Here is a 27,154-nt window from a genome sequence, read left to right as displayed (position 1 = left end):
TTATTTTTTTATGGGTATAACATTAATTTTTTTGTTTAATGAGTATTTTTATCAACATTCGCAAAATTTATAAGTACAGATAATTGTTTTTCTCCTTTTTTTTTTTTACTATATATTTTCGCTCTAAGTCACTATAATTATTAATAGGTCTTTAATTATAATTTTAATGCTTTAGTAGAAAAACTAAATGAAACTTCTACTTAATGCACTAAGGGTCCGTTTGGATAGGTTTATAAGTGACTTTTTTTAATTTTTAACTTATGAAAATGTGTAGTATTAATGTCTGGTACAATTTTCAAAATAAAATTGTAACTTTTTAAAAAGCTATTTTGATGTTTAAGGAGAAGTTAAAAAAAATGACTTCTCTCATAATAAAAAGTTTTTTTTATCATTTTTCTCTTAAAATAAATACTTTTAGAACTAAAAAGCCAAACACAAAATAATTTATTTATAAGCTACTTTTAATATAAATATTTATTATTTAAACTATTTTTTCAAAAATAACTTAATTAAGTTGTTTAAGGCATCACTAAACATTAAAAATACAATAAAAAAATCTACTAGTGATTATAGTAACGTAAGAACTCTTAAACATTAAAACAGGCATACAAATAACTAAAAATCTTCTAAAATATATATCAAATAATCTATACGAATTTAACAAAAATAATATATTATTCTTTAATTTTACACTCTTTATGCTCATCTCGTAAAGAAAGGAGTCAATCTTTTTCTATTTTGTTTTAATAAATGAATTAAAAATTTAAACAAAAGTTAGGTTAATAAATAGGCTAATTTTTTTTATATTGGTTAAATATATGTGTAATACATTGTTATTGAAAAATTAGGTATTTTTTTATATGGTGTTTTATTCAAATCAGACCGTCCGATTTGTTTGATAAAAAAAATAAACTACAAATCGGAAGGTCCGATTTGCTTGAAGAAGAAAATAAACACCAAATCAAAGGGTCCGATATGTATTTTTTATTTTTTTTTTATTTGTTAAAATGAAAATCGGACAGTCCGATTTCAACATTAAAATTTTTTTATTTTCGAAATTACAAATCGGACCGTCCGATTAGTTTTGTTTTCTTTTTTTTTTCTTTTTTTAAATCAAAACGGACCATCCGATTAGAATTTTTAACTTTTTTAATTTTTTTTTCAAACTTAAAACGAAAAGTCCGTTTTCTGCTAATACCATATATATATATATATATATAACATCTCTCTTCTCCACATTATTGTATTATTGCTACATTCTCTTCTCCATATAAAAAATCAAAAGCTTAATAAATACAAGATAATGTATTAGTTGGCACTCACACAAAGCTTATTCATATGACTTCTACCTCACTAAAACATTTTTAGTAAAATGTTCTAATAAGATAAGATTTTTATTTTTTGATACGGCGTTAAAGTTATATAAGTCATATGAGTCAGTTATTAATAACAATTACTAAAATACTAAAATATGATATTATTTTTTATTTAAAATAAAATTATTCAGAGATATAACTGTTATTTTTTATTTCAGATATAAAAAAAAATAAGAAGATTATTTAGATTATTATAATTTACAAAACTTATTATTTAATTACTGATTCAATGTTAAAGTGTAACTTATTACCGACGTATAACTCATTCTGACGAAAAGTTTATAGATATTCATCGGTAGATAAATTATCCAATTGGCCAATCTCCACAAAAACATTTTTTATAAAGTAAAAAAAAAAAAATACAATCCCCCTACAAGAATTAAAAGAAAACAAAATTTTAATGCTGAATTAAAATAAATCCAAACCTTTTAATAATTTCTTCCAATATCATTAGATACCAATTTGACTTCACAGTTCACACCTTATAATTTCTTGTCATTGCATATGCATGATTCATAAATTAAAATATATGATGAAATAACGTTTTAACAAATACAGTTAATAACAAAAACTGATAAGATTTTTTATTAGAAGATAGTCTAATAATTATATTAAAATAGATATTAATTAGAAGATGATGTTTGCATTGTAGTCTACTATTAATTAGAATAGATGATTAAAAAAACTAAAACTATATAAAAATTACAATCTATAAAATAAATTAATTTAACAATAAAATACTATAATTGATATATCATTCATTCTCACTTATATGAAAACCTGGATATCAATTTTCATATATATAAAATAGATATACTGTATATTCAAAGTCACTCTTCCTTACAAAATCTTATATTATTTTTTATTTTATATACAAATTTTAAAAATTGAATCTTGGATCTTTATAATTTTTTTCTATCCCTCATCCTATAATCTATAAATGAAAACAATATATATATGCATATCATGACTATGGTCTAATTTAGATAAACAGTTTAATTAATTTTTTTAAAAAAAAAACTTAAATAGTAAATATTTATATTAAAATTAGTTTATAAATAATTTTATATTTTATTTTTTTTAAAAGTATTTATTTTAAAAATAGAGTAATAAAAATATTTTTATTATAAAAAAATCATTTTTTAATTTCTCTATAAACACTTGAATAATTTTTTAAAAAAATTTAAAAATTATATCAAACATTAATATTATAATTTTTTATAAATTAAAAATAAAAAAATTACTTATGAATCTATTCAAACTAATCCTATATTACAGGGGCATAATATTTTAAAATATTGTTTAACAATAAAAAGATATATACATAATTATAATATTTTTTTCTTTTATATTATATTTGAGAGAGAGAGAGAGTATTTGTTTTTGTGACTGAAGAGTGAGAGTAGGAGAGATCATACTTTATACATGCCAACCTTATCAAATCGATATAAAAAGATTGGAAAGATAGAGTCCGTTTTTATTAGTACGATTTGGATTTGGCGTGAAACTGTGAAAGTGAAACAAAATAAAAACCGAGACTTTTTAAGACTACTGTGTGCTGCCAGTCAAGTTTACGCTGACTCTGACTTACCAGGTTACCATATTTGGAACACCCATTACAACCCGATTTGCTTTCTCTTCTTTGGCGCCTTTTACATTAACACACAGTAGACAACCAAGGCAAAAACTTCATAGCTTTGCTATTGCCTCTGTCTTCTGCCACCTACTCTCTCTTTTTTTTTCTTTCTTTTTTTTATTCTCTCCATTACCACGTTCCTTCCTCCCTAAGCTGTTCTATTTCTGAAAATAAAAAGAAAACGTTTTTCGGCAGAAGGTGAAACGGAGCAGGAAGAAGGAAGAAAAATTAACGGAAAAAAAGGCTTTCTTTTTCGTTCAGCCATGGTGATCGTTAATGGTGTTGCTAGCAGAACAAGAAGCAAGAAGAAAGAGAGGTCTTTGAATCCGTCACCGTGTATTGGATCAGGATCCCGAACATTGTCTTCGTCGTCATCAAAGTCCAGCGAGAGAAAGAAGGGGAAAAGAAAGGCTGAAGTTGATGTTGAGGTTGTGGAATTTGACTATGAGGCTTTCCATGAACGATGGATGATGGAACCTCAGCAACCTCTTGAGATGCCTCCGCCAAGAGACGTGATTGAACTCAGCGATGATAGTGATGATAATGCAGCTGCTGAGGGGTTGCAGAAGCTTCATCGTGGGTATGTTAATGAAGAGAAGAAGGAAGAAGTTCAAGAAAGAAACGTGTTTCCTATTGATGGTGCTGGAACTTCTGCCAACGATCCTATAATCGTTGGTTTGAGTGATAGTAGTAGTAGTGATGAAGGAAGTGAGGGCGGTGGAAGAAGTTTGGACTGGGATTTTGGATTATCAAGTGAGTCAGAGGACACTGATAACAGTGATGACGAAGATTTCAGAGTGGAGGATGAGGGAGAAGGTTCAGCTTCAGCATCAGCTTCAGCATCAACTTCAGCTTCAAGCAGTGATGATAGTGGTTCAAGTTCCTTTGATGATGAGGATGAAGAGGAGGAAAAGGAGAAGAGGAGATGTAAGAGGAGGAAGAAGGAGAAGAAGAGAAGAGAGCCAACTTTTGAGTCTCATAGCAATAAAGTTTTGCGCTGCGACGAGGTGATTGTGGAAACTGAATGCTCTGGAATTTGCAAGAAGAATGGTGAGAATAAGAATAATTCATCCTCAACCGAGAATAATGTGTTTGATCATCAGCCAGAGAAAATGCTACCAAAGGATGCAGATTGTGCTAGTGTTCTCTTTGGAGAACGCAATACGGAGGGTTGTTCTTCAGAAAAGAATGAAGATAAGGAAAAGAATGTAGCCAAGAAACCGGTGGAGGTTTGTTCTTCAAAAAAGAATGAAGATAAGGAAGAGAATGTAGCTAAGAAACCAGTGGAGGGTTGTTCTTCAAAAAAGAATGCAGATTGTGCTAGTGTTCTCTTTGGAGATCGCAATACGGAGGGTTGTTCTTCAGAAAAGAATGAAGATAAGGAAGCCAAGAAACCAGCGGAGGGTTGTTCTTCAAAAAAGAATGAAGATAAGGAAAAGAATGTAGCTAAGAAACCAGTGGAGGGTTGTTCTTCAAAAAATAATGAAGATAAGGAAAAGAATGTGGCTAAGAAACCAGTGGAGGGTTGTTCTTCAAAGAAGAACGAAGACAAAGGAAAGAAGGTGGCAAAGAAACCAATGCCGGCGGGGAATAGAGCACGGAAGAGAGTGGAAAGAACAGGAGAAAATGTTGGTGCTGATATTGAAGCCTCTTCCCAAAAGCGTTCGCGTCCATCCACACCTGAGGAGAATGATTCAGAAAAGGATGAAAAGAAACCGGTAAAACAGAAGGGTCGTGAAAGTGTGTCTGATTTTGTGGCAAAGGACAAAGGGGACTCGCCAATGATCGATGAAAGAGTGCCGATGAATGATGAAAGAATGGAGAGTGCAGAGGAAGAGAGGGAGAACAAGAAGGAAGGAGAGGCTGAAGGGAAGCATAAGGCCGGGGCGGTTTGCGAAAGTAGTTACAAAGAGAGGGAGCAACATAGAGTGACAACAAATCCATCTAGGCCAAAGGAGGCACCGTTGATTGAACTTCTTGCTGAATGCTTTCGGATTAAGCATAATCCAGATAATGTTCATAAGCAAGATACAATCTCAAAGGAACCAGCTCTCGATGTTCAGAGAAAATTTTTTTTTGGAAAGAAAGTGCCAATTGAAAAAACTGAATCCGAGAAGGAGAGGGATATGTTGTGGGAAGAAATGGATTCTTTGCTCAGACTAGGTGAAGTTGACTCCTTGGTAAGTCATCTTTCGTTTGCTGAAACACTAAATAAAATGTCTAATTTATAATAATATTGAATGTTGGATTTTGTATCTGTGTTTTTATATGCAACAATAGTGGTAGGCGCATTGTATTATTTTCAATGATTGATTAATTTTCTGAAATTTTGGTGAGTTGTTAAATGTTCAAAGAGTTGATGTAACTAGTAACTAGTTGTGTTAGGAGTAAGAGCTGGTGTGTCACTATTAGTTATGATAGTTAGTCTATATATCAATCATATACTGCAGCGTAAGAAAACAATTAAGATCACAATCTCATTCACATTTTCATTCTCTCTGATTTCTCATCTCATAGCCTTAGGCCTGATACCTTTACAAATTGATGAAGGCCATTCACTAAATAGCTATTTACATCGTAATTAAAACATATTACAGTCATAGGCTTCTTTTGATCTTTGACATTCTAAAAGATATATATCATAATTTATGGTATGAACTGCAGGTTGGCTGTGTTGAGACTGTCGAAACGCAACAGAACACAGAGGCTCCGGCAACCAATTGTAAGCACAAGTTTGTCCATGATGAAGAGACTGGAATATATTGCATACTCTGCCATTGGATGATCATAGACATAAAAGGCATGCCGGTACCCTTTGTAAGTAGAATCCCTTCATTGATGAACTAGGAGATCAAAGTTGATGTGAACTATTATCTCTTTACCTATAACACTCACTTCATCCAATAATCAATGCTTAATTTTGTTAATTGATGCCTTGTGTTGATTTGAACTATGGGATGAGCTTGTTTGCATGCTTCTGTTGTACATAATACAGGTGAGTGAGTATCCAAGAGAAGGATCAAGAAAGAAGCTGCTATCTGATGGGCCTAATGGCTTATGCTTTGATGAGGCTCCATTTGGTGTCCGAGAAGGTGGTTACTGTAACAAGGAAGGCACAGTTTGGGACCTGATTCCAGCAGATACTAAGCAAAACCTGTATGCTCATCAGCTTGAAGGTTTTGAATTCCTTTGGAAAAACTTGGCAGGAACCATGGAGCTTCCTAAATTGAAGAGTTGTGACTCGAACAGCACGGGTGGATGCATCATTTCTCATGCTCCAGGGACTGGAAAGACGCGGCTGACCATCGTGTTCCTTCAGACATACTTGAAAGTGTTTCCAGATTGCCATCCCATGATTATTGCTCCTGCTAGCTTACTGCTAACTTGGGAAGATGAGTTCAGAAAGTGGGACAATGAGATTCCGTTCCATAATTTGAGCAATCAAGACACATCAGGAAAAGAGCACCGAGCTGCATGGAGCAAAGTTGGAGGGTCTGCTCCAAGCCAGGAAGATATCCGGATGGTGAAGCTGTATTCTTGGTTCAAAGAACCAAGTATTCTTGGAATCAGCTACAGTCTATTTCAGAGGCTTACCGGCTTGAAGCGTGATAAAAGCTTGAAGGAGAATGCTGCCAGAGGGGTCATGGGAAAAATCCTTCTTGAAGTTCCTGGATTGTTGGTATTGGATGAAGGACACACGCCACGAAATCAGAGTAGTCAGATTTGGAAGGTTCTTTCTGAGATTCAAACTCACAAGAGAATCATCCTTTCCGGGACTCCTTTCCAGAACAATTTTCTGGAGCTTTACAATACAATCTGCGTGGTCAGACCGTCCTTTCCGGATACCATACCTCCTGAGCTTAAAAAGTTCTGCCAAAGAAGATTGATGCAAGAGAAGAAAGAATCTAAAGGTCTCAGTTGGGAACCAGTTTCTTCAGTCAGAACTGAGAATCTAAATGATGAGAACATCAAGCAGTTGAAGCAGCTGATGGATCCATTTGTGCATGTTCACAAAGGCAGTATTCTTCAGAAGAATCTTCCTGGCTTGAAAGACTGCGTGGTGACTTTAATGCCAGGTGATTTGCAGAAAACACTTCTTGAGGGCATTGAAGGACATCCAAATACATTGCCTTTTGATAGCAAGTCGGCCTTGGTGTCTGTCCATCCATCCCTTTTCCTTTGCTGCACTCTTTCACCTAAGGAAAGAGCTCTTGTTGACATGGAACAGTTGAAAGACCTCAAACTGAATCCAACTGTTGGTGTCAAAACAAGATTTTTGGTGGAGTTTGTAAGGATCTGTGATGCAATGAACGAGAAAGTGCTTGTGTTCAGCCAGTTCCTTGATCCTTTGACTTTAATCATGGAGCAATTAAAGTCAATTTTCAATTGGACTGAGAAAAAAGAAGTTTTCTACATGAGTGGAAAGCTGGATAAGAACCAAAGGCAGTTACTCATTCATTCCTTCAATGATCCAAACAGCCAAGCAAAGATCTTGCTTGCATCCACAAAAGCTTGCTGTGAAGGAATCAGTCTGGTTGGTGCTTCCAGGGTGGTGCTGCTGGATGTGGTTTGGAACCCCTCGGTCGAAAGGCAAGCTATCAGCCGTGCTTATAGGCTGGGGCAAAAGAAGGTGGTCTACACTTACCATCTCATAACACATGGGACCACCGAGTATACAAAATACTGCCATCAGGCCAAGAAGGACCGGTTGTCTGAACTAGTCTTTTCAGCAAAGAACACTGAACAGGATGAGCCCAAGAGTTCTGCCGTGGAATTCGAGGATGAAATTCTCGATAACATGGTGCGCCATGGGAAACTGAGGGACTTGTTTGGTGACTGTGTGGTGCAGCCAAAGGACTCTGATTTGATTGATAATTTGGATCCTAAAATTTCCTGAAATTCAAGCTTAAGGTGGGAGTGGCTTCTTTGATAATGTTTATGTTGCTTTGCTGATTTTGTGCTTATCTTATACGTGTTCTATTATGGCTGTTTTTCCATTATCTAATTCTTATACTCGAAATTGCAGTTGAGAGTTTCCAGTACTGAAGAGTGCAGCCATTGTGAACAAGTTGTCACGGAGGAATAGGTACAGCCGAGCAGCAATGCAAGATCAAGTGATCAAGTGAAAGTTGGATACAGAACCTGATTTTGAGTACAGTAATTTCAGTTGTCTATAATACTTGCTAACTTAACTATATCATTTGTGTATAGCAGTGTTAACTCCTAAAGGTGTAATACAAAAGGGGACTTGTCTTGTTTTTTTTTTTTTTTTTTTTTTTTTTGCATGATCATGCCACTTGGGTGGAGGAAGTTAATTTGTAAATTTATTTACTTTCCTATCGCCTAATCAGTTTGAAAAAAAATATTCTGATCCAAGTATGTTCTTCAAATAGTTTTCTGTTTTAGTATATCAATGCAACTCCAAACATTAGGAGTCCCAAAACCTTAGTGCAATTCTCAGTTCTGCAGTCTTATAGATTATTTAGCCACAATCTTTGATAAGTTCTATATTAATACCATATGTTCAAATCTTCTTTTGTTTATTGTATATAATCTCATCACAGTATGTTCGTGCGCAATGCTTGGTGCCGTCAGTTACTAGTTGCAAAATTTCTGTGCAGGATTGTGTTTTGAGATGATTTATAGTTATGTTTGTATGTGTTAATTTCTGTCATTGTTTTGAGATGATTCTTGATACACTGCTGGTTGCTCTTCATTGTTCATATGGGTACAAGGGATTGATATTAGGTGCAAAAGAAGGAGTTTATGAATTTAAAAAAGGAATTAGCAGCAGGTTCCTTATGCAGGTGTGAGACTACAGCAGATTCTTATTGCAGGGAGGTAATTATGGATTAATCTTAAAGTGTGACTGTCAGAGTCATTGGTCTTGGTTTACTTTTGCAACTGAGGATGAAAGGGGAAACCATATTGTCCTACTTCTTGAGCTATTTCCTTCTTATTCCTTTTCTTTTGTTTTGGCTTTATGTAAGTTGTGATTTTTCTGTAATCCACCTTCACTACCATTGTTGGGTGAAAGTGAAGTTTGAAACTTATTATTGAAGAGACAGTGATGCATTTTACATAAAGCAGGAACTGGTTACTCATCTCAGCCAAAAAGGAAGAGGACTTTAATTTGTCTTTGATAGTTCTGCTTCACTATGTTTCAAGTAAAGAACAAAAGGCAACCAACCAAGTCCATCAAATTACCACCATTATTGCTGCCTAAATTAGCATTTGACAAGAATGAACTGAACAACAGCATTTTTGCATTATTATTTTTCTGGCTCAAGCATTCTCTTGTCTTCGTAAATAGAATGTAGAAGCTAACCATGACGTTTGGGAGAATGTAAATTCTTTCATCAAATGAAAAACATTCCTTTATATATGCTGTCTTCCATACAATATATCTACTTTTCAAGCAAAATTAAACTTGTAATAATTATTTATGGGGTAAAAGTAAAACTTTACTCTCACCTACATGACAAACAAGAATGGAAAATAAATTATCAGTGTTTTGTCAAACCAATTTTATCATTATTTCTGACAAGATTTGAGTTTTGAGCTCATCAAGGTTACAACGAAATGATAACAAAAGTTACATGCCGTGGCCAAATTGATTGAAAGTTCAAAGGCGACAAACAAACAAGCTTTCATTGTATCTCCAATGTGAATGTAACAATAAAGATCTCAAAGATGCCAAGGTACATAAGCACTTAAGATTCAGCTCTTGTTGCTACGCTCAATCAATTCTGTGGTGCTTAATTGCTTAGAGGAGCCTGTAATGAAGCTTTTGCTGGTTTTCGAGTATGGAGGTGCGGCATAGATGGTGCCTAACATATTTTACAAAGATTTACAGGCTTTATGAAGACTTCAACTTCCTCTATTTTAGCTGCGAATTTCTTCACAAATTTGGTGTTACGCTAGTGGTACCTTTCACTTCTCTTGGTTGTTCCATCGTATCTTTTATCTTCGCCATCTGCAGGCTAAGCAGCTCATGCACTTTTTTCTTCAGCTACACATTAAAAGCAATGAATCTTAGTAGTTAATTTAGTGCCAATTCCTATTCAAGAAGATCTACACTTAACCCTACCCATTTTCATTGACAAAAATGTTACTTGCTAGACACTGCTGTGGCCTTATTCTTATATAACCCGAACCATGAAAGATTCTAGCTGAAATATGAAATCTTGAAACAGATTTGCCTGACCTCATTTAGTCCTTCTTGTGTTTTGACAGATACATGAATAGCTGCATCAGGACCTGATTTCCGGTACTTCTCCAGATCAAATTCTGTGGGAGATGGCTTTTCTGTTGCATAGACCACAGGTGATGACTTCAACAGATCAAATTTGGATACAACATCAAGCCACAAATGTCCACTAAACCTTTCTTTGATCTCTTTGTATATTGAAAACTGCATAACCAACCATCATCAACTGATGCTTTGTCAATATACATGGGAGTAAGAGTTACAAACATATGTAACATGTTTGATGCATAAAATATACATGCATGCCTTGAGGAGCGTTGTTTTGATGTAAATAACGTTGACATGCTACAGAAATAGGATAGAACATAGGATACTTATTAATGTCAATTTGTTCGTCATTCTATAAATTTAAGGCACTTGATTATGTACACAATTATGTATTCAGCGTATATGTACACACACTGATTGGAGTCTTGGGGATATTCCCGAGTAAATTTACACTCCGATTAGTCCCATTTTAAGTTTCTTCAATTCTTTTTTCCTCAAACACCCAAATTCTACAATAAGACAAGAAGCAAGCCTTCTCCAACAAGGTGGAGTCGGGATCAAATAACATCATAGTGTTCTGTCTGGAATCACATTCATATTTAAACTATTAATATTTAAATCTCTTTTAATAATATCTCCTGTGATTTTCATAGGTCTCTTGTACCTCTAGCTACAGGATGACTGCCCAAAAATATAAATTTAGTCCTCTTTCTAGTCTATTCAATTACACAAAAGTCTCATATCCTTTATTATTAATTTACAACTTTCGCATTAAAAAAGAACCCCAAATATTGAATTAACCAGGACAGTCTAAACCAGTTTTGATTGCATTAGGTTGGTTTAGTTTTTTTAATTGAAAAAACCAATCTAATCCTGAGAAAATAATTCTAATTGGCTGAATCAGTTTAGTTGTTACGTCAAAATTGATCCAAACCAACTCATAAACACCATTAATAAAAAGCATGACTGGAATAAAGTAACGTTTAACAGACAGACAAAAAAATCTGAAGGATGAACATCAATTGGTCAATCGCAATATCTTTATCATGTAATTGTAGCTTATCATATATCAATATAGACCAAAAAGAGCCTCAATGGACAATACTTCAAATACAATGGAATATCTAAGGTAAAACTTTGAATTGTACATCCGAAACAAATATTCAAAGGATCATGAATACAGAAGCAATAAACATCTTAAAAACAAAATATAAGGCTTTCACATACATCTAATTTAAAAGGAACCTGATGAGCTACATAAAAAGTACATATTTCAATAATATTTATAGCCCGTAATTAAAAATTTAGTTTAAGCCTTAATTTAGTTATTTTATCAACTCAATTGTCATAAAAAGCATACCTGATCAGATGGTGAAGTGCCACACTCCCCAGAAAGGTCATGAACATATAAAACTGCTGTTGGAAGATGTGAAAGGACAGCAAGAGTCAACTTCTCTAAATTATTCCTGTCCTCTAAAAACCAGGAAAATAAAAGCATATAAATCATAAATTGAAGGACATAAGTCATTTAAAACCACATTAGAACAAGGAGAATCAATGGCAATTTATAAGAAACAATGACAAATCAACTAATTATTACAGTACTGGATGCCAATGACTTTGTATACCAGATAAGGAAACAACATGAAACATACATACATTTCAGGATTTTTTAATTAAAAAAGATTATACAATAACAAAGATCTTTGCACCTTTATGGGAGACAATCTCTAACCATAATCAGGTGAAAATGATTAATAGGGAAAACCCGAAAACTTTTGAACATACCAAGCCTGAAGAATTAAGGTAGAATGTCCAGGACACACCAGAAACAATCGCAGAAAAATGCACACTAGAACTCCTAAACAATGATCTGCAGAGATGCAGAGCAGAGAAGGCATTGAAAATCATGAAACCTACCAAACTAAAGAGGACTAACTAGAATTTGAAATTGGATAGTGACGGGGAGGGTTGGCAAGCAGGCTGGCCCACCCTGCCCCCTATCCCGCCCGGCATAAAAATATGGGCCAAATATGCCGATCCATCCCTTTTTTGGTGAACTGGCAAATAGCCTACCAAAAATTATTTTTTTAAAATAATATTAAAAAACAGTCTTCAAAAGATTTAAGCACTAATATTTTTTTTTTAATGAAAAAATGTTTTATTATTATATAATAAATTAGCAATATACCAAAAAATGTTTCATTGTTTCATTAATTTTTTTTAGTTTTAAGTGGTCACAAAAAAAGTGGTCGAGCTGTCTTTCGGGCTCAAATTCCATGTCCGACCCGCCTTTTATGACAAGTTGGCCTGGCAGGGTACCTTCAGGCATTATTCTCCGCCTTTATTTCTGTTCTTTCTCTGACTCACACTCTCTCAATATGGTATCTTAATTGTTTCATTTTGCTCGACTACAATCCAGTCAATACATTCTAATTGGAGTGAGGTTTTATGTGGTGGCAGCTTTCTCTTTTTCTTTTATAACCCATGAGCAGCCTGGTTTCCTGTCTCTACCCAATGGAGACAAAAATGATCTACAGTTGCAGGAGAACTTGCCATACCCAATTGTACTCATATCCTTAACTTTTACAAAATAATCTATCCCCTTTCCGTACTTGTTCATTCTAGATACTTGTACCAGCGTCCTAGTATCATAAACTCTTTTGGAAGTCTAGCAGATAACATTTAGAAAATAAGATAAAATTATACTACTTAGAAATTGGCAAAAATAAAGGAAATGTTAATTACCATCTTGTCTCTTCAGCAGGCCTGGAGTATCTGTTACCTACAGTCATCATTGCAAATACATTTGGCTGAAATAGAAAAACGCAAAATAGCAAATAAAAACTTGAATAAAATGCTAACCTGAAACTTCTGGTAGTTTAAGACAATATGACCCATAAGAATAACTCTTGTTGTAAACGGATAATTACAAATCTGGAATATTAGGTAGAAAAGAAAGGGAAGAGGAGGGAAAAATATTACATGGCTGATCATATGTTTAAATCTTCAGAATTACTTTTGCAGTTGCTGTAGTAAAATATTTATTTTCCTTTTAATAGTAAAAGAATTTAATTGAGAGCTCATAGAAAATATAAAAGACATTCTTGAAGGCAGATAGTTTATTTATTGATTCTACTAACAATGAATAGATGTAAATTATACAGCCATCATCTGCCCTAACCAAATAAGCTTTTTGAGAGTGTTAATTCATGATAGACATGTTAGGAAGATCAATAATTCAATTCAAGCTCAAGCTTTTCAAAAACTCAAACTGTATAGTACATAATCAGGATTTGAACAAAGAACTTTTAAAAGATTCAGATGCATACCTCGGGCTTGCCAGTAGAAAGTACGTGAACCAAACTAGATTTGCCAACATTAGGAGCTCCAACAAGGCATAGTGTTGGTGTTTCCAAATTAATTACAGGCATTGCCCTCAAAGTCTGTAACATTAATCAGCAATCAGGTAGACAATATGATATGGATTATGATCAGATGGAAAATTATTGAAAAACCAAAGGAAAGAAGATTCCCAAGATGCAGATGGAAAACCATAGAACTCGGATGCATATATGCATATACGATTAAAATCAGATGGATATCGTATATGCATATAAAAATCAGATAATATCGCTGCACGCAGTTTACTAAGACACTATTCATGTAGCTAACCTCTATGGAAAAAGGCATGGAGAATAGTTTCAGGATTCCGAATGATATTTGGATATTACAATCAATTCTGATGTTTAAAGACTACATAAACATAAGATAATGTAAGGGGCTTTAATATCAAAGTGTAACTACTGTGACAGAGTAATAACTTCTTAACTGCCTATAACATCCTCTCACAGCCACTGAATCAGATATGAGCAGCAGCTCATTAATACTACAGCTCTAGAGCATAATTAATTATTAGAATAGAACTGATACTAAAACCCAACATATGCAGTAAGGCTGTCAATGCTATCTATAGAATAGAACTATATCTGTGAATGCTGAAATGCAGAATACCTTGGCTATGCCTAACAAATCATCGACAACTTTCCGTTCACTAGCAAAGATCTCTTCAATTTTCTTAAGACCCTGTATCACACCATCGGATTAAAGAAACCTTCAGAAAAAAAAAAAAAAAAAAAAAAAAAACAGATTTCCATGTGGGATTTGCAACTTACCCCATTCAATCGTTCCTCTGCTTCTCTCTTTGATGAAGACTGTTGGAAGATGAAGTATGTCAACCATTTTAGGAAAGGAAACTATAGCATGTGGTATATACAAACAACAAAATAATATGATGGTTATATGAAGCAATATATCGGGACTCTCCATCTGATAGATCTTGTAGCTGTCAATCTTGGACGGCAACACACAACAGTCAATTCTAAAATATATTGGCAGATAAGACAGCGGGATAGATGCTACATCAGAGACTGTATAGAGGGTGTAAATAATTTGTAAAACACAGAAGTTTTCAAAAAAGCTACTCAAAACTTGAGATATGTTCATCAGTAATGTTTGAAGCAACAGCATCACAGGCACAGCCATCATTAATAGGGCATGGATCACAATAAAATGCTTATAGTAGTGATGATGGAATGGTTCTGGAGGCTAGAGAAGCAGAAAAACATAACTAGGACCGTAAAAATCTCATTAAAACATAACTAGAACGGTGAGCATGGAATCCTATAGAGCATAACAGAATGGTGAACTGGTGGAGAGAGAATAGTGAATGGGATTATATGTAAGGTGTGGAGAGGTTAGGAGAGGAAGGCATATATTGGATTAGAATGTGGGAGAGACTGAGCTGTTACTCAAAACCCATTTTACTAATTGCCAATTGATCACCTCTGTTTTATATAATCAATATCCAGTCATTTTCTTCTCCAATCACTACAATATAACTAGGTAACCATCAATGGATTTGGCTTGAAAAGCTTGACGAATCTTGAAAGAGAAAGAAAAATTACAACCACCTTTGCAAGGACAAATAGCTGCCAAACATCATAGCCTATATGAGGACAGAATGTGACATCTTAGCTCGGACTTGGGTAAGATAGTGCATAGGTTGGCCTGTTTCATGAGCTTGAAAGCTGCTATTGACCCAAAAAAATTGGTCTGCTGGTCCAATAAGTGAGTTTACGAGATGGCAAACCAGAAACTTCATTGGTTTGAATGAGCAAAAATAGAACTTTTAACAGTTTGTGAGCAAACAGAGAACTTCACCCTATAAAATCAGAGACTGAATTTTACTAGAAACCAAGGGTTGCCAGATCGGGTGTTTCGTTCCCAATTTCATAAATTAACAGGTTTGGTATTTTCATACGCAACCAAGAAATATGTCAAACAATTATGTAAATAATTAGATACCTTTGCACAAAGTGAAGCATGTTCCTTTCCAACAGAGACTACCCTCTTCCTTAATGTATCTACTTTTCCTAGTACCTGTTAAACAATTGTAAATCTACAGTAGAAAAATTATGTCTAACATATAACAGATTTATCTCAATATAACATATAGTACTGTACCCTTAATAATTATGGGAACATGCAAATGGAAGTCTAAAACATGTCCAGTGCTGCAATGCAACTCTTTAAACATACCTTTTCATAGTATCCGTCTCCAAGTGTCAACTCAATAAGAGACCTTTCATAAGGATGAAGATATGCTTTATCAGGAAAGTTCTCCACATACGTCCTCAAAGGAACAGCAAGTTCCTAGCAAGAACTATAGCATTAACTTTATCCCTATTCACTTTATGATTTATAAGACATATTGCCAGAAAGCCCAAAATAGGCATTATATAGCTCTAGGCATTGAATATGAGGAAGTTAATAACATACTTTCATTAATGCATCAAGTTGCTTAGCACCCTTGTTTTTCTCTCTTTTTGCAATATTTGCAATTCCTACAGTTTATGCAAACCAAAATTCAATGTTGATGAAAGAGATTAACATGTAACTAAATTAAGTACAAATTGAGGTCAAGAACCTTTCGTTGGAGAAATCTTCTTCACCTTTCTTAGGGCTGACTCAAGAATGTCAATAGATGGCATCACTATTGGCAACTTTTGAAAAGCTCCAATAGATTCAATTTTTTTAGATTGCTTCTCCTACAGTTTGAATAATTATATTTAACATAAGCAAATATTTCCATGCTACCAAAACAACACTCATAAGAAAGAATAACTAAATTGGATATTTAGATAAAAACAAAAGAAACAAAGATTATGCCAAGGTTAAAGAAAATACTAATGACAACATGCTAGTTTTCAATAGGAGAATATCCATTGATAAAAGAAGAATATAACAAAAAAAATATTTTAGAAGAAAGAATCCTCATTATAAAAATAAGAATAGACAAAAGAAGACTCAACAAGGAAACCCCTCTAAAATTGCCATGCTCTTTGGACCAAATAGAAGCCAAATGCCTAAATCCTTCCGACTGAAACTTGCCCAAACATCTGCTCTAAAAAGATGTTGAATATAAAGGAGATGATCGAGTTACATAAGTTCACCATAAAATAACGCTTATACTTGCATTAAATAACTTTTTGCTGATTTGTTTACTCACAAAATCCATCACTGAATTGGAAGTTCTAATCATATAAAATTTTATACAACAACCAAGTCTTTTCCAACCATTTTAATAGATAATCCACTACATCAATTTAATGATGTAACAATATCATATGCCATAAATATCTGATCCGCAAACTTCACATTCCAAATGGCTATGGCCTAGTGCTAGAGCGATGTGGAGGTGTTAAGTCTACTAGGCTATTGGCCAATATTACCCTTTATTAATAGCTTCATTAGTCCTCCTCCTTGAGCTAACTTTTGTATTTAGAAAAAACCAATCATGATAAACTTTCATGATAGCACATGACAGTTATGGGAGTAACACATACCATCATACTCTTTTCTTTTGTCTGCTGTACAGTGGGATTGTAGCTTCCATTAGCAATTTCATATGAATTAGTTTGGATGCTCTTACAGAAGTAGAAGATGGGATGCTTTGTTGCATTGGGTGCTCCTGCATTAATACCCAACTATAGTCAACTACAAAGGAAACTGAAACTTCATTTGAATGGGAAAATGTAAATGAAAAGCTACCGATGGAAGGAATATCAAAGTCAACAGCCAACAATTGCAGCTAATCACATAACAATACAGCCGTGTGCCAAGTAAGAAAATTGATTATTGGAAAGCGATTTTTGTGGTCACACTTGATAAGAGTTGAGAAATGAGGGAAGTGGATAGAACCTTTGTAAGTAGTGAGGAGTGAATTGGCGCAAGGAATGTGGCCCCTCAGGAACAGAGAGGAAGGGGCTTTCATCTCTCTTCTTATAGTGTTACTCGATGCTTAGGTGGCCAAAGAGACTTGAACACAACGATGAACGATGAATTACTGCTGTAGATATTGATTCAAGAAGAATACGCTAATAACTAACTGCTAGGGCATCGTAATAACATAAAGCATTAACAAACTTAGTGAGCATGTAATGGCAAGTTTCAGAAAACACAAGCAAAGAGCGAAAATATACAAGATTTACACAACTTGTCACTTAGGAGGAGTCGCACACAAATACAGGGGTGGTGGTGCACAGTGGCAGTGGCTCACTGACGAGCGGGCAAAGACGCACTGCGTCGGCGGCGAGCGGTGGCGACGGCGCACTGCTCCAAGGACCTCAGCTGTTGTCACTGCTCAATTACAGTTTACACTAAAGAGTTGAAAGGAGAGCAAGAGCAACATGGTTAGATAAAGGCAAGGATACATTTGGAATATTATAATTTGGACAAGGATGATTTTGAAATTTCACGCTTTAACAGCAAATTTCATAAGAACTGAAAATAGGGTGAGCACAGGTCAGGTTAGTTTGGTTCGGGTTTAAAGTAAAATTAGAACTGAATTGATAAAAAAAAATTGGTTCGATTTGATTTGAATTTGTATTTTTTTGTGTTTCTACCCGAATTAAACCAAACCGATTAAGAGCGGATTAGTTCGGTTCGGATAGTAGGTACCCGATAACTTTAAAATTCATAAAAAAATCAAATTGGCAAATTTTTATCTTAAAAATTCAACAAATACAATAAACATGTAACATCAATAGAAACTATGAAGCACGGACACTTTGTTGAGTTGTCGTGTCCGCGTCTCGGACACATTTCGGACACGATACTCACTGACACTCGTCCGACACGTGTGTCTGCTGTGTCCAACCGTGTCTTAATAAAAAATAAAAAATTTTTCTTCGGATACATCTGGACACACCTAAATACCATCACATGTCAACGTGTCTTGTCTTATTCTTAACATATATTTTTAAAATAAATTTAGATATAATATATATTATTATTTATTAAAACAAAAATTATTTTAAATACTTGATATAATTAAAATAAGACATTAAAAATAATTAAAAATTTTAATTTATATTTTAATATCAATAAAATATCAAAATATCATTACGATTTATCTAAAAAATACTTTATATTTTATATGTATGCGTGTCCCCGTGTCATGTAAGATTTTAAAATTCGTGTGTCAGCGTGTCCCGTGTCCGTGTCAGTGTCTATACATCATAGATTAGAAATAATGCAAACATATTAGATACCAAATACATTAAAAACTAAACTCATCAAAATCCAAATATATTAAAAGTGAATAATCTTTGTCTAATGAAAATATAAAAGTGCAATAGAAATATTAGAAGTTAAATACAAAAGTCTAGTGAATAATCTTTGAAAGAAGCTAAAACCAAAACACATTAAAATCTAAACATTAGAAGCTAAATACAAAAGTGCAATAGAAATATTTGTCTAATTTTCGAAGTCTTCACTTCATAATCCTTCACTCCATCAACCAAGCATATTTAAGAGAGAAGTTGTGACCTTCAAAAAATCAGCATATAATTAGCTAATGTTAATATATAAAATTGATTAATTAAAAGTAATTCAACAAATAAATAATTAGTGAAAAAATATTAACCTCAAATTGTTGTAAACAACATCAACTCTAATGGCTTCATTAGATATTGTTAAAGTTGAAAGCTCTACATTAACAGTAATTAAATTATTATTAAAGACTCAACAATAACAACAATTACATAATAATTTAAAGCAATATAATTTAAAAATAGTTACCTAATTCAAGTTTTTCTTGGTCCTTAAGTTCTTGCTTTAAGTCATACATCTTCTTTTGAGTCTTCAACCAATTTTGTGAGCAAATTAGAGACTCAACAGTAGAAGGACTTAATGAGCTTCTAAATTGGTCAAGCACACGACCACTAGTACTAAATGCCGACTCAGAAGATACGGTAGAGACGAGAATAGCCAACAAATCCTTAGCCATGTGAGCAAGAGCATAATACTTCATTGATTTCAATTTCCACCAACGCAAAATGTCAAAACCGGAAATGTTATCCTCCACATCATCTTCCATGTATCTTTCTAATTCATTCCTTTTGACCTCACCTTGCTTTTTTTAACCCTCAATCTAGACTCATCTTCGAAGTCATCTTCCTCCTCATTTGCATTTTCACCACCAACCCCATGATCATGAGAGGTAATACTAGAATTAAAACTACCAGAAGAATTACCATCCGGAAGGGGATATATCATGGAGTAATACTCAAACAACTTATGAATGATATCCTTCAATTTTTTCAACATATCTTTGGCTTGATTCAACCCATACACCCGATTAAAACAAAATTCAACATACTCATACTTGTAACGAGGATCAAGAAAAACAGCCACAAAGAAAAAATAATTTATGCCATCACCCTCCCAATATTTGTCTAGTTTTACTTTCATTTTCATTTGTGTCGCCATCTTTCTCCACTTATTCAAAATTTTTTGAATGTCACACAATTTATTGAAAAAATTATTACATGTGACATTCAAAGAACCAGAAAAAGTAAGAGTTACATCATAAAATATTTTCAAGAACTTCACAAACACACGTGCCCTTTTCCAATCATTAGCATCAGGAGGTCCTCCTTCAGACTCAAGCGTCAACAAATAAAATGAGTCTTGATAACTAAGCCGACTAAAAGCCGATTCAAACTTCTCAGCAGCCTCTAGCATCAAATAGGTAGAGTTCCACCTAGTAGGCACATCTAACACTACACTGGCTTTACAAGTTATATTAGCCTCTTGAACACACCTCTTAAAAGCTTGCATCCTAGAAGGAGATGACCTAACAAACTTGCATGCAATTCTGATTTTAGTTATTGAGCTATCAATCTCTTTCATACCATCATCGACAATTAGATTTAATATGTGAGCACAACATTTCATATGCATGAACTCCCCATTTAACAATGTTGACCCATTCCAATCACCCATGCCTCTAAGTAAATACGAAATTACAATACCATTAGCACTAGCATTGTCAACAGTTACACAACATATCCTTCTAATACCCCACTCTTGCAAGCATTGTTCTAAGGCTCTCCCTATAGTTTCACCCTTATGATCAGTAATCAAACCAAAATTCAATATTTTTTTATGCAATGTCCAAGACTCATCAATATAATACGCAGTCACACACATATAATTCAAATTCTGAATTGAGGTCCAAGTATCGGTAGGAAGGGAAACCATTTGGCGATTTTCAGATAACAAATTTCTCAACTTCTCTTTCTCATATCTAAACAAAGCCATACAATCTCTAGCAATTGTCCAACGGGAGGAACCTTAAACCTAGGTTGTGCTTTACTTATAAATTGTCTAAAACCTTAAGTCTCAACAAATTTAAAAGGAAGTTCATCAACAATTATCATATTTGCAAGAGCAAGACGAGTTTTCTCTTGATTAAAATCAACAAGTTTCATAGTGACTGCATTAGGGTCATCCTCAAATTGGCTCCCAAGTGCAATATTTTTCTGCCCCTCTTCAGCTTGCTTATGAGGATTTTTAGTGTAAATTCTTAAATGTTTATGCAAGTTTGTTGTACCATGACTAGAACTATTGTATGCATATTTTTTTTTACAATAGTTGCAGCAGGCTTCATTAAAAAAACTTATAGAAAAATGCGCCCAAACACTACTAGGTGCTCTACTGGGTTTACATTTTACCTCTTTTGGAGGCTCGCCAGTAGTTCCAGCAGCTTCGGTTTATGTTTCTGATGAAGGATTTGAGGCAGGCAACGGTGGGGGAGCTGGACTTTGCGATGTTCCACCAGAAAGACCATCGTTCTTAGCAGCGGGAGTAGCTGCACTTGGAGAAGAAGTACTTCCAACAACCGTATCACTTTTAGGGTTAATTTTTCCCATTTTTTTGAACTTACAAAATACATAAAATAAGAGAAGTCATGTATTTGTTACTATCTAATTTAGGGGTGAGCACGGTTAGCGGGTATCCGATTACCCGTCCAAACCCGAACCGAACCAACTAAATTGGTTTTGGAACCGACGGGTAATCGGGTCCAACCCGAACCAAACCGATGACATTTGCTGATGATTGGTTCGGGTATCGATTTTGTGGTGCGAAACTCGAACCAACCCGTGAACCCGATCATAATTAAATAAATAAATAATATATATATATATATATATATATATATATATATATATATATATATGACTTTTTATGTGTTTTCCAACTCATAACCCTAATACTATCTTACTAACGGCGGAACCATGGAGTAAACCCAAAAAGTAGAAACCCTAGCAGAGGCAGAGCTTCCTCCTACCACGCAACCAGCTTCTCCAATCTTCATCGTCTTCTCCATTAGGCGTCAGGCGCATCGTCTTCTCCACCTCGTCCGTGGGACCATCTGGTGCATCGTCTTCTCCATCGTCTTCCTGGTAGTAGTAGCGACGCAGCAACCAACTTTTTCTCTGTTGTTGGCGTCTCAGTCGGTATCTCTGTTAGCATCGTTGTTCGCGGTTCCCTCTCCAACAGCCAGCTTCGTCTTCAGTCAGCCGTTCCCTCTCCAGCAGCTAGGGGTGTAATCGGTTCGGTTTGGTTCGGTTTTGGACTGAAAACCAACCGAACCAACCTGATCGGTTCTACAATGATATCAACCATTCGGTTGGCTGCTGTTTGAACAACCGAACCGAACCGAACCGAACCAACAGCAGTTTGGTTCGGTCGGTTTTTTCGATTTTTTTACACCTAATAATCAGAATTTAAATTACCATAAAATGAAGTTTAAAACTTTCAATAAACTAGAATAACAAGAGTATATCACATCCAAATTCAATACAAATTCAACTTAATTAAACATAAAACAAAGACAATTAAAAATGTCTAGCAAAACAGCAAAAATAAACACATTTTAAACTGAAACAGTCACTTTAAAATAAATAAAAACCAAACAGCCACTATGCTTAATCTGAATCCACACCAGACTCATCATCATCTTCTCCGGTTGGTGCAATTTCTACAAAAATAAAACAAAAAAATCATTATAGATTATAAACATAATATAGATTATAAATTATAAACATAAACCATAAAAGGAACAACAAATTTCTTTGTTGCATACCTAATTCAAGTTTCTCAAACTCTTAAATAAGCTCCTCAATATCAGTTGTCATTGGAGAAGCACGAAGCCACAACAACAAATTGTGAAACATATTAATTATAAGTCATGTGAAAACAAAGAAAAGTCATGTAAAATAGTGTGTGTGTGAGAGAGAATTATGTAAATATAGTATTTGTATTCTATTATACATGTATTCTATTTTCGGTCCGGTTCGATAACTTACACCCCTACTAGCAGCCAGCTTCTTCCAGGCTCCAGCGTCGTCTTCTTCGGTCACTCAGTCAGGTTAGTCTATAATTTTTGGGGAATGTTATATGTTAAAGTGTTAATTGTTTTATTTTCTGTTCAATCTTTGAAATTATACATTCTTAGTTGTTGAATAAAACAATCTTGATCACTCTAAAATAATCGAGCTGTTCAATTTTTTTAAATATTAATAGAATCTTGCTCTTATATAAAAGCTAGATTTGATTTTGAACTGAGGATCTTCTATAATCTAATTTTGATTTTTAACTTCAAAAATATTATGCTATTCATTTACTGTTATAATTCATGGTAGCAGATAAACGAAAAAAAAATTGAAAGAAAGCTAGAACTAATGGTGAGATTTAGATTTATATTAGCGGTACATACTATATATAAGATAGTAACTATGAAGAAATTATATGTAAACTGTACTCTAATTAGTTGAGTAATTAAATGAATACTCTGCAGTGTTATATTGTTTTATTTTTTTATTGTAAACTTCCATTTTGGGGGCATATTGCTTGCAATGTTAATAAATACTCTGCAGTAAGGTCTTTCAATTGTACTAATTGGTAATAGCCACATTAAACTTTACGTCTAGATAGTAAATACTATTTTAAAAACTCGGGTGAATGGACTGGCGAAGAAGGTGTCACAACGAAAGGTGACATCGACTGACAAAGAAGAGGAAGGAAGTTGTTTTCACGAGTCACAACTGTCAGTGCCGACGCCGATCAGAACGCGGGCAGATTTGACGATGAGAAATTGAGAATTTAGAGCTCCTTCCATTTCGATTTGGTTACCTAATTTAACTAATTTCTCCGTACACAACTCCGTTTCCATTTTACGGCGTTTACCGCCATGGAAGCCACCGACGACGCAGAATCCCCCACACCAATTGTACGAAACTCCTCACATATTTCTTTATTCCTCAATTTTATATCATTATTATTCTTAAATTGATCTAGCTGCAATATTTGATATAGTAGCATTAGGCAAAGAATTTGAGTAGGGTTCACTAAAATTTTCTTGTTTATATGAAGGTATTCGTAAGTGAACTGGTTTCTTTGCCACTGCACAAAGATATTAATATAATGAATATGTATTTGACCAACCCTAGGTCAATCTGTATTGGTATATTGGAAATAATTTAGTAAATTGGAAAAAGCATTGATTTGGGCCCATTTCCTTTTCTTCTAGGTTCTTGAAGATAACTATGAAATGTGTTTGCCTTCACCATCCTGAGTTCATTCAATTATTAGTTTCATTGATATTATCTAATTTCCTTTACCAGGCCTCCCCAAAGTTAGCTGTTAACTGGGGTACAACAACTGTTATTGGAATATTTACTGGCATGTTATAGGCGGTAGCAAGGAGGCATGCTTCTGTTGTAAGTTCTGATTACAAGAGGCCTCGATTCCTTTTTCTTTATTTTTTCCCGTATGGCTACGAGAGTGTTTTATGCTGAATACAGAACAGGTGTTACTGCTAACATCCAGACTACAATCATGGATTTCATTCTTTACATTATAGAATTCAATGTTGCGTGTAACTCAGTGTATGAAAGTGATCTTCTTTTGCTTACTGTTAGATGTGTCATGAATAACACTTTGGTGTTGATGTCAAAAGAATTTTTTTTTTTCTTTTTGTGTGGATGCAGAGGATTTATTTTCCTTGAAAAACTACTTGTATATAACGCTAAGCTACCTTCCATAATATGGTAAGAAACTATTTAGAGTTAAATGTACTTGAACTTTATCTTTGATATTGTTTATTCATAATCCAAAAAATGTTAGAGTTTTTGCTCAATCCTTCTAACTTGATGAGATTTATTTTCTTGGGGAACTAGTAACATCAGAAGGAAGGTGTAAACCAATCCATTAGTGTACCATAAAGATGTCAAAAGATTGTCTAATCCCGTCAACAGGCTGGCATAAAGGTATACTTGATCCATTTGTAGGTTTTCAAGAACTTAAGCTAAAAAGGCTAGAGTTGTTTTAATTTGTTGAATTGCAATTGCAGTACAAAGAATAACTGAGTACTTACTTTCTTAAATGAATGCAAAGATGTTTCTATTTTGTCACAATAGATAGTATATATCCTCTTTATTCATGTCATCTAATGTGAAGTTTCACTCTTTTCTACTATTTGTATAAGCTTGTTTTCCTTTTAATGCATTGCTATGAAGTTGAGGAGATAAATACCTGACCCACTTCAATAATCAATAGATGGAATGAATGCTAATATTTGAATGCAAAAATAAACCTTGCTAGCATTTTCTTTAGACAGAGAAACAAAACCCATGAACATAGTGCTATGGTTTATCTTTTCTTTGTTGATTAAATATTCTGTTGTCAAGTATGTGAAGGTGGAGGTTTTATTCTTTATTATCCAATTTTAGTCATGGTATTTATAAGTTCCTAATGTTTTGCTAGAGCAAGGACGCAGAAGTGACATTGAAGCTTGGAAGTACAGAAGACAAACGTGAGCAATATCGTTTGATGAGAGATGCTATGGAGAAACGGTTCATTAGGGTTACACGGGGCTCAATAGTTGGAGGAGTACGCCTTGGAATGTTCACTGCTGCATTTTATAGCTTACAAAATTTACTTGTAGAGCAGCGAGGTGTGCATGATGTTTTTAATGTTGTTGGTGCTAGTTCAGCTACTGCTTTAGCTTTTGGTTTAATATGTAAGAAATGATACTCTGCCACTAGACTCTTTATAACATGGACTGAATCACAAAAACAATTCATTTTTCATTCATTTCATTGTATTAATAGATTGTTTCCTTTTTTAGTGCCAGGATCACTACGTTGGCGAGCTAGGAACATGATGCTAGGATCAGTTTTGGGAGCAGCATTTTGCTTTCCTCTTGGTAACATAGCTATATTTCTTGATACTTTGTCAGCTCAGATTGTCGATGTGACTTTTGCAGATGCATAAGTTTCATATATAATATGTTGTGGAATATAATGCTGTTAGAAGCATCACTTGATGCTCAATCTGGTAGCAATCTCTCATATTCAACCAAGTTTTCACTATATTTGTTGAAATTCTTGTCTCATGATATGTTGGCAGGTTGGCTCCATTTGAAGCTGATAGAAAAAGCTAATGAAGGGAATCAAGCTGCAAATGAAAACTTAGATAAGAGAGACATAAAAAGTGGTGTTAGTGCTGCAATCAAAAGGCTTGAAAGCAATTTACAGAAATGAAAGCTATTTGGCTCCACAGAGGCATGCCTTCTTGTTTCTATTTTTCAGGGTGGTCAAGTAATCATGCAATGGAGGATGTGACACCACTGGGAATGGCATTGATGTCCACTTAATAGGAGAAAAAGTTGTATTAATTAAATAATTTTGTTGACCAAGTTGAGTCACACAGTTCTTCCATATGAAATTATGATGCCATTATTAGTTTGTTATTATGTTTTTAGTCTTGTTATTATGACTTATGAGGCTATTGTGGTATGAATATCGTCTGTTGCAGTGCCAATAGTATCTTGGGTCAGCCTCAAGCTCCTAGTTTCTACCGTGTCTTGAGGCAAAATCATACGGGTGAAATCTGCGACATTGATATAGCCATTGACTTGTAAAAAAGTTTAAAGTGTTGTGATAAAGATATGGATGACCACGTATATCTTGGGTGGCTATCTTTCTCAATGCTAAAGGAATCTTTTTCAAGACAAAATCAAATTAATTGAGAGTTGAAAATGAAGTGCTCGTACATGTATAAATAGTGATAGTATGGCATGAGTATTAGACACACAGCAATAAAACATTTCATTCTCTCTCTTTTACTATAATATTCTTCTCTGTTAATAAACTCTCTCTCTCTTTTGTCTCTATGTGATTTTAAGCTATAATATTAGTAAGGATAGCGGGTACTCGATTACCCGTTCGAATCCGAACCGAACCAATTAAATTGGTTCTAAAACCAACGGGTAATCGGGTCCAATTCGAACCAAGTCAATGTCTTTTGTTAGTGATTGGTTCGGGTATCGGTTTTAGGGGTGCAGAACCTAGGGGTGAGCACGGGTAGCGGGTACCCGATTACCCGTCCGAATCTGAACCGAACCAATTAAATTGGTTCTGGAATTAACGGATAATTGGGTCCAATCCGAATCAAACCGATGATCTTTGT

The 27,154-nt window shown here is 34.3% G+C and overlaps 3 protein-coding genes across 11 annotated transcripts; 2 read left to right on the top strand and 1 right to left on the bottom strand.

Annotated features, from left to right (window-relative positions):
• The first annotated feature begins 3,093 nt into the window (after nucleotides 1–3,093).
• LOC107647611 (SNF2 domain-containing protein CLASSY 4-like) lies at nucleotides 3,094–8,533 on the top strand. Its single transcript, XM_021104986.2, has 4 exons — nucleotides 3,094–5,192; nucleotides 5,677–5,829; nucleotides 6,008–7,923; nucleotides 8,039–8,533. The coding sequence occupies exons 1-3, from the start codon at nucleotides 3,276–3,278 to the stop codon at nucleotides 7,907–7,909; spliced, it is 3,972 nt and encodes a 1,323-aa protein (XP_020960645.2). The 5' UTR covers nucleotides 3,094–3,275; the 3' UTR covers nucleotides 7,910–7,923; nucleotides 8,039–8,533.
• A 991-nt stretch (nucleotides 8,534–9,524) lies between these two features.
• On the bottom strand, nucleotides 9,525–18,045 carry PDE318 (P-loop containing nucleoside triphosphate hydrolases superfamily protein). Of its 5 annotated transcripts, none has more exons than XM_021104981.2 (16): nucleotides 17,815–18,045; nucleotides 17,534–17,681; nucleotides 17,179–17,303; nucleotides 16,260–16,380; nucleotides 16,112–16,176; nucleotides 15,872–15,985; nucleotides 15,638–15,712; nucleotides 14,446–14,484; nucleotides 14,285–14,356; nucleotides 13,603–13,716; nucleotides 13,136–13,207; nucleotides 13,019–13,055; nucleotides 11,631–11,743; nucleotides 10,220–10,426; nucleotides 9,943–10,024; nucleotides 9,525–9,842 (listed from the first exon to the last, which is right to left on the bottom strand). In XM_021104981.2, exons 2-16 carry the CDS (start codon nucleotides 17,604–17,606, stop codon nucleotides 9,733–9,735), a joined length of 1,419 nt encoding a protein of 472 aa, XP_020960640.1. In that variant the 5' UTR covers nucleotides 17,607–17,681; nucleotides 17,815–18,045; the 3' UTR covers nucleotides 9,525–9,732. The 5 variants fall into 5 exon arrangements, with proteins under 5 accessions (XP_020960640.1, XP_020960641.1, XP_020960639.1 ...); XM_021104982.2 differs by having other exon boundaries at nucleotides 17,534–17,678; XM_021104980.2 differs by having other exon boundaries at nucleotides 17,829–18,045.
• A 5,529-nt stretch (nucleotides 18,046–23,574) lies between these two features.
• LOC107605324 (uncharacterized) lies at nucleotides 23,575–26,506 on the top strand. 5 transcript variants are annotated; one of them, XM_088492236.1, is made up of 8 exons: nucleotides 23,773–23,912; nucleotides 24,307–24,402; nucleotides 24,487–24,570; nucleotides 24,673–24,732; nucleotides 24,862–24,951; nucleotides 25,448–25,703; nucleotides 25,812–25,889; nucleotides 26,093–26,506. In XM_088492236.1, the coding sequence occupies exons 6-8, from the start codon at nucleotides 25,514–25,516 to the stop codon at nucleotides 26,224–26,226; spliced, it is 402 nt and encodes a 133-aa protein (XP_088348362.1). In that variant the 5' UTR covers nucleotides 23,773–23,912; nucleotides 24,307–24,402; nucleotides 24,487–24,570; nucleotides 24,673–24,732; nucleotides 24,862–24,951; nucleotides 25,448–25,513; the 3' UTR covers nucleotides 26,227–26,506. The 5 variants fall into 5 exon arrangements, with proteins under 5 accessions (XP_088348363.1, XP_088348364.1, XP_088348366.1 ...); XM_088492237.1 differs by lacking the exon at nucleotides 24,487–24,570 and having other exon boundaries at nucleotides 23,575–23,912; XM_088492240.1 differs by lacking the exon at nucleotides 24,487–24,570 and having other exon boundaries at nucleotides 23,588–23,912; nucleotides 25,448–25,637.
• The last annotated feature ends 648 nt before the right edge of the window (nucleotides 26,507–27,154 follow it).

The sequence above is a fragment of the Arachis ipaensis genome, chromosome B6, assembly GCF_059453495.1.
Source record: "Arachis ipaensis isolate K30076 ecotype BB chromosome B6, ASM5945349v1, whole genome shotgun sequence".
NCBI classification, from domain to species: Eukaryota; Viridiplantae; Streptophyta; class Magnoliopsida; order Fabales; family Fabaceae; genus Arachis; species Arachis ipaensis.
The sequence above is the reverse complement of the archived record's forward strand: the minus strand, read 5'-3'. Positions and strand labels throughout refer to the sequence as shown.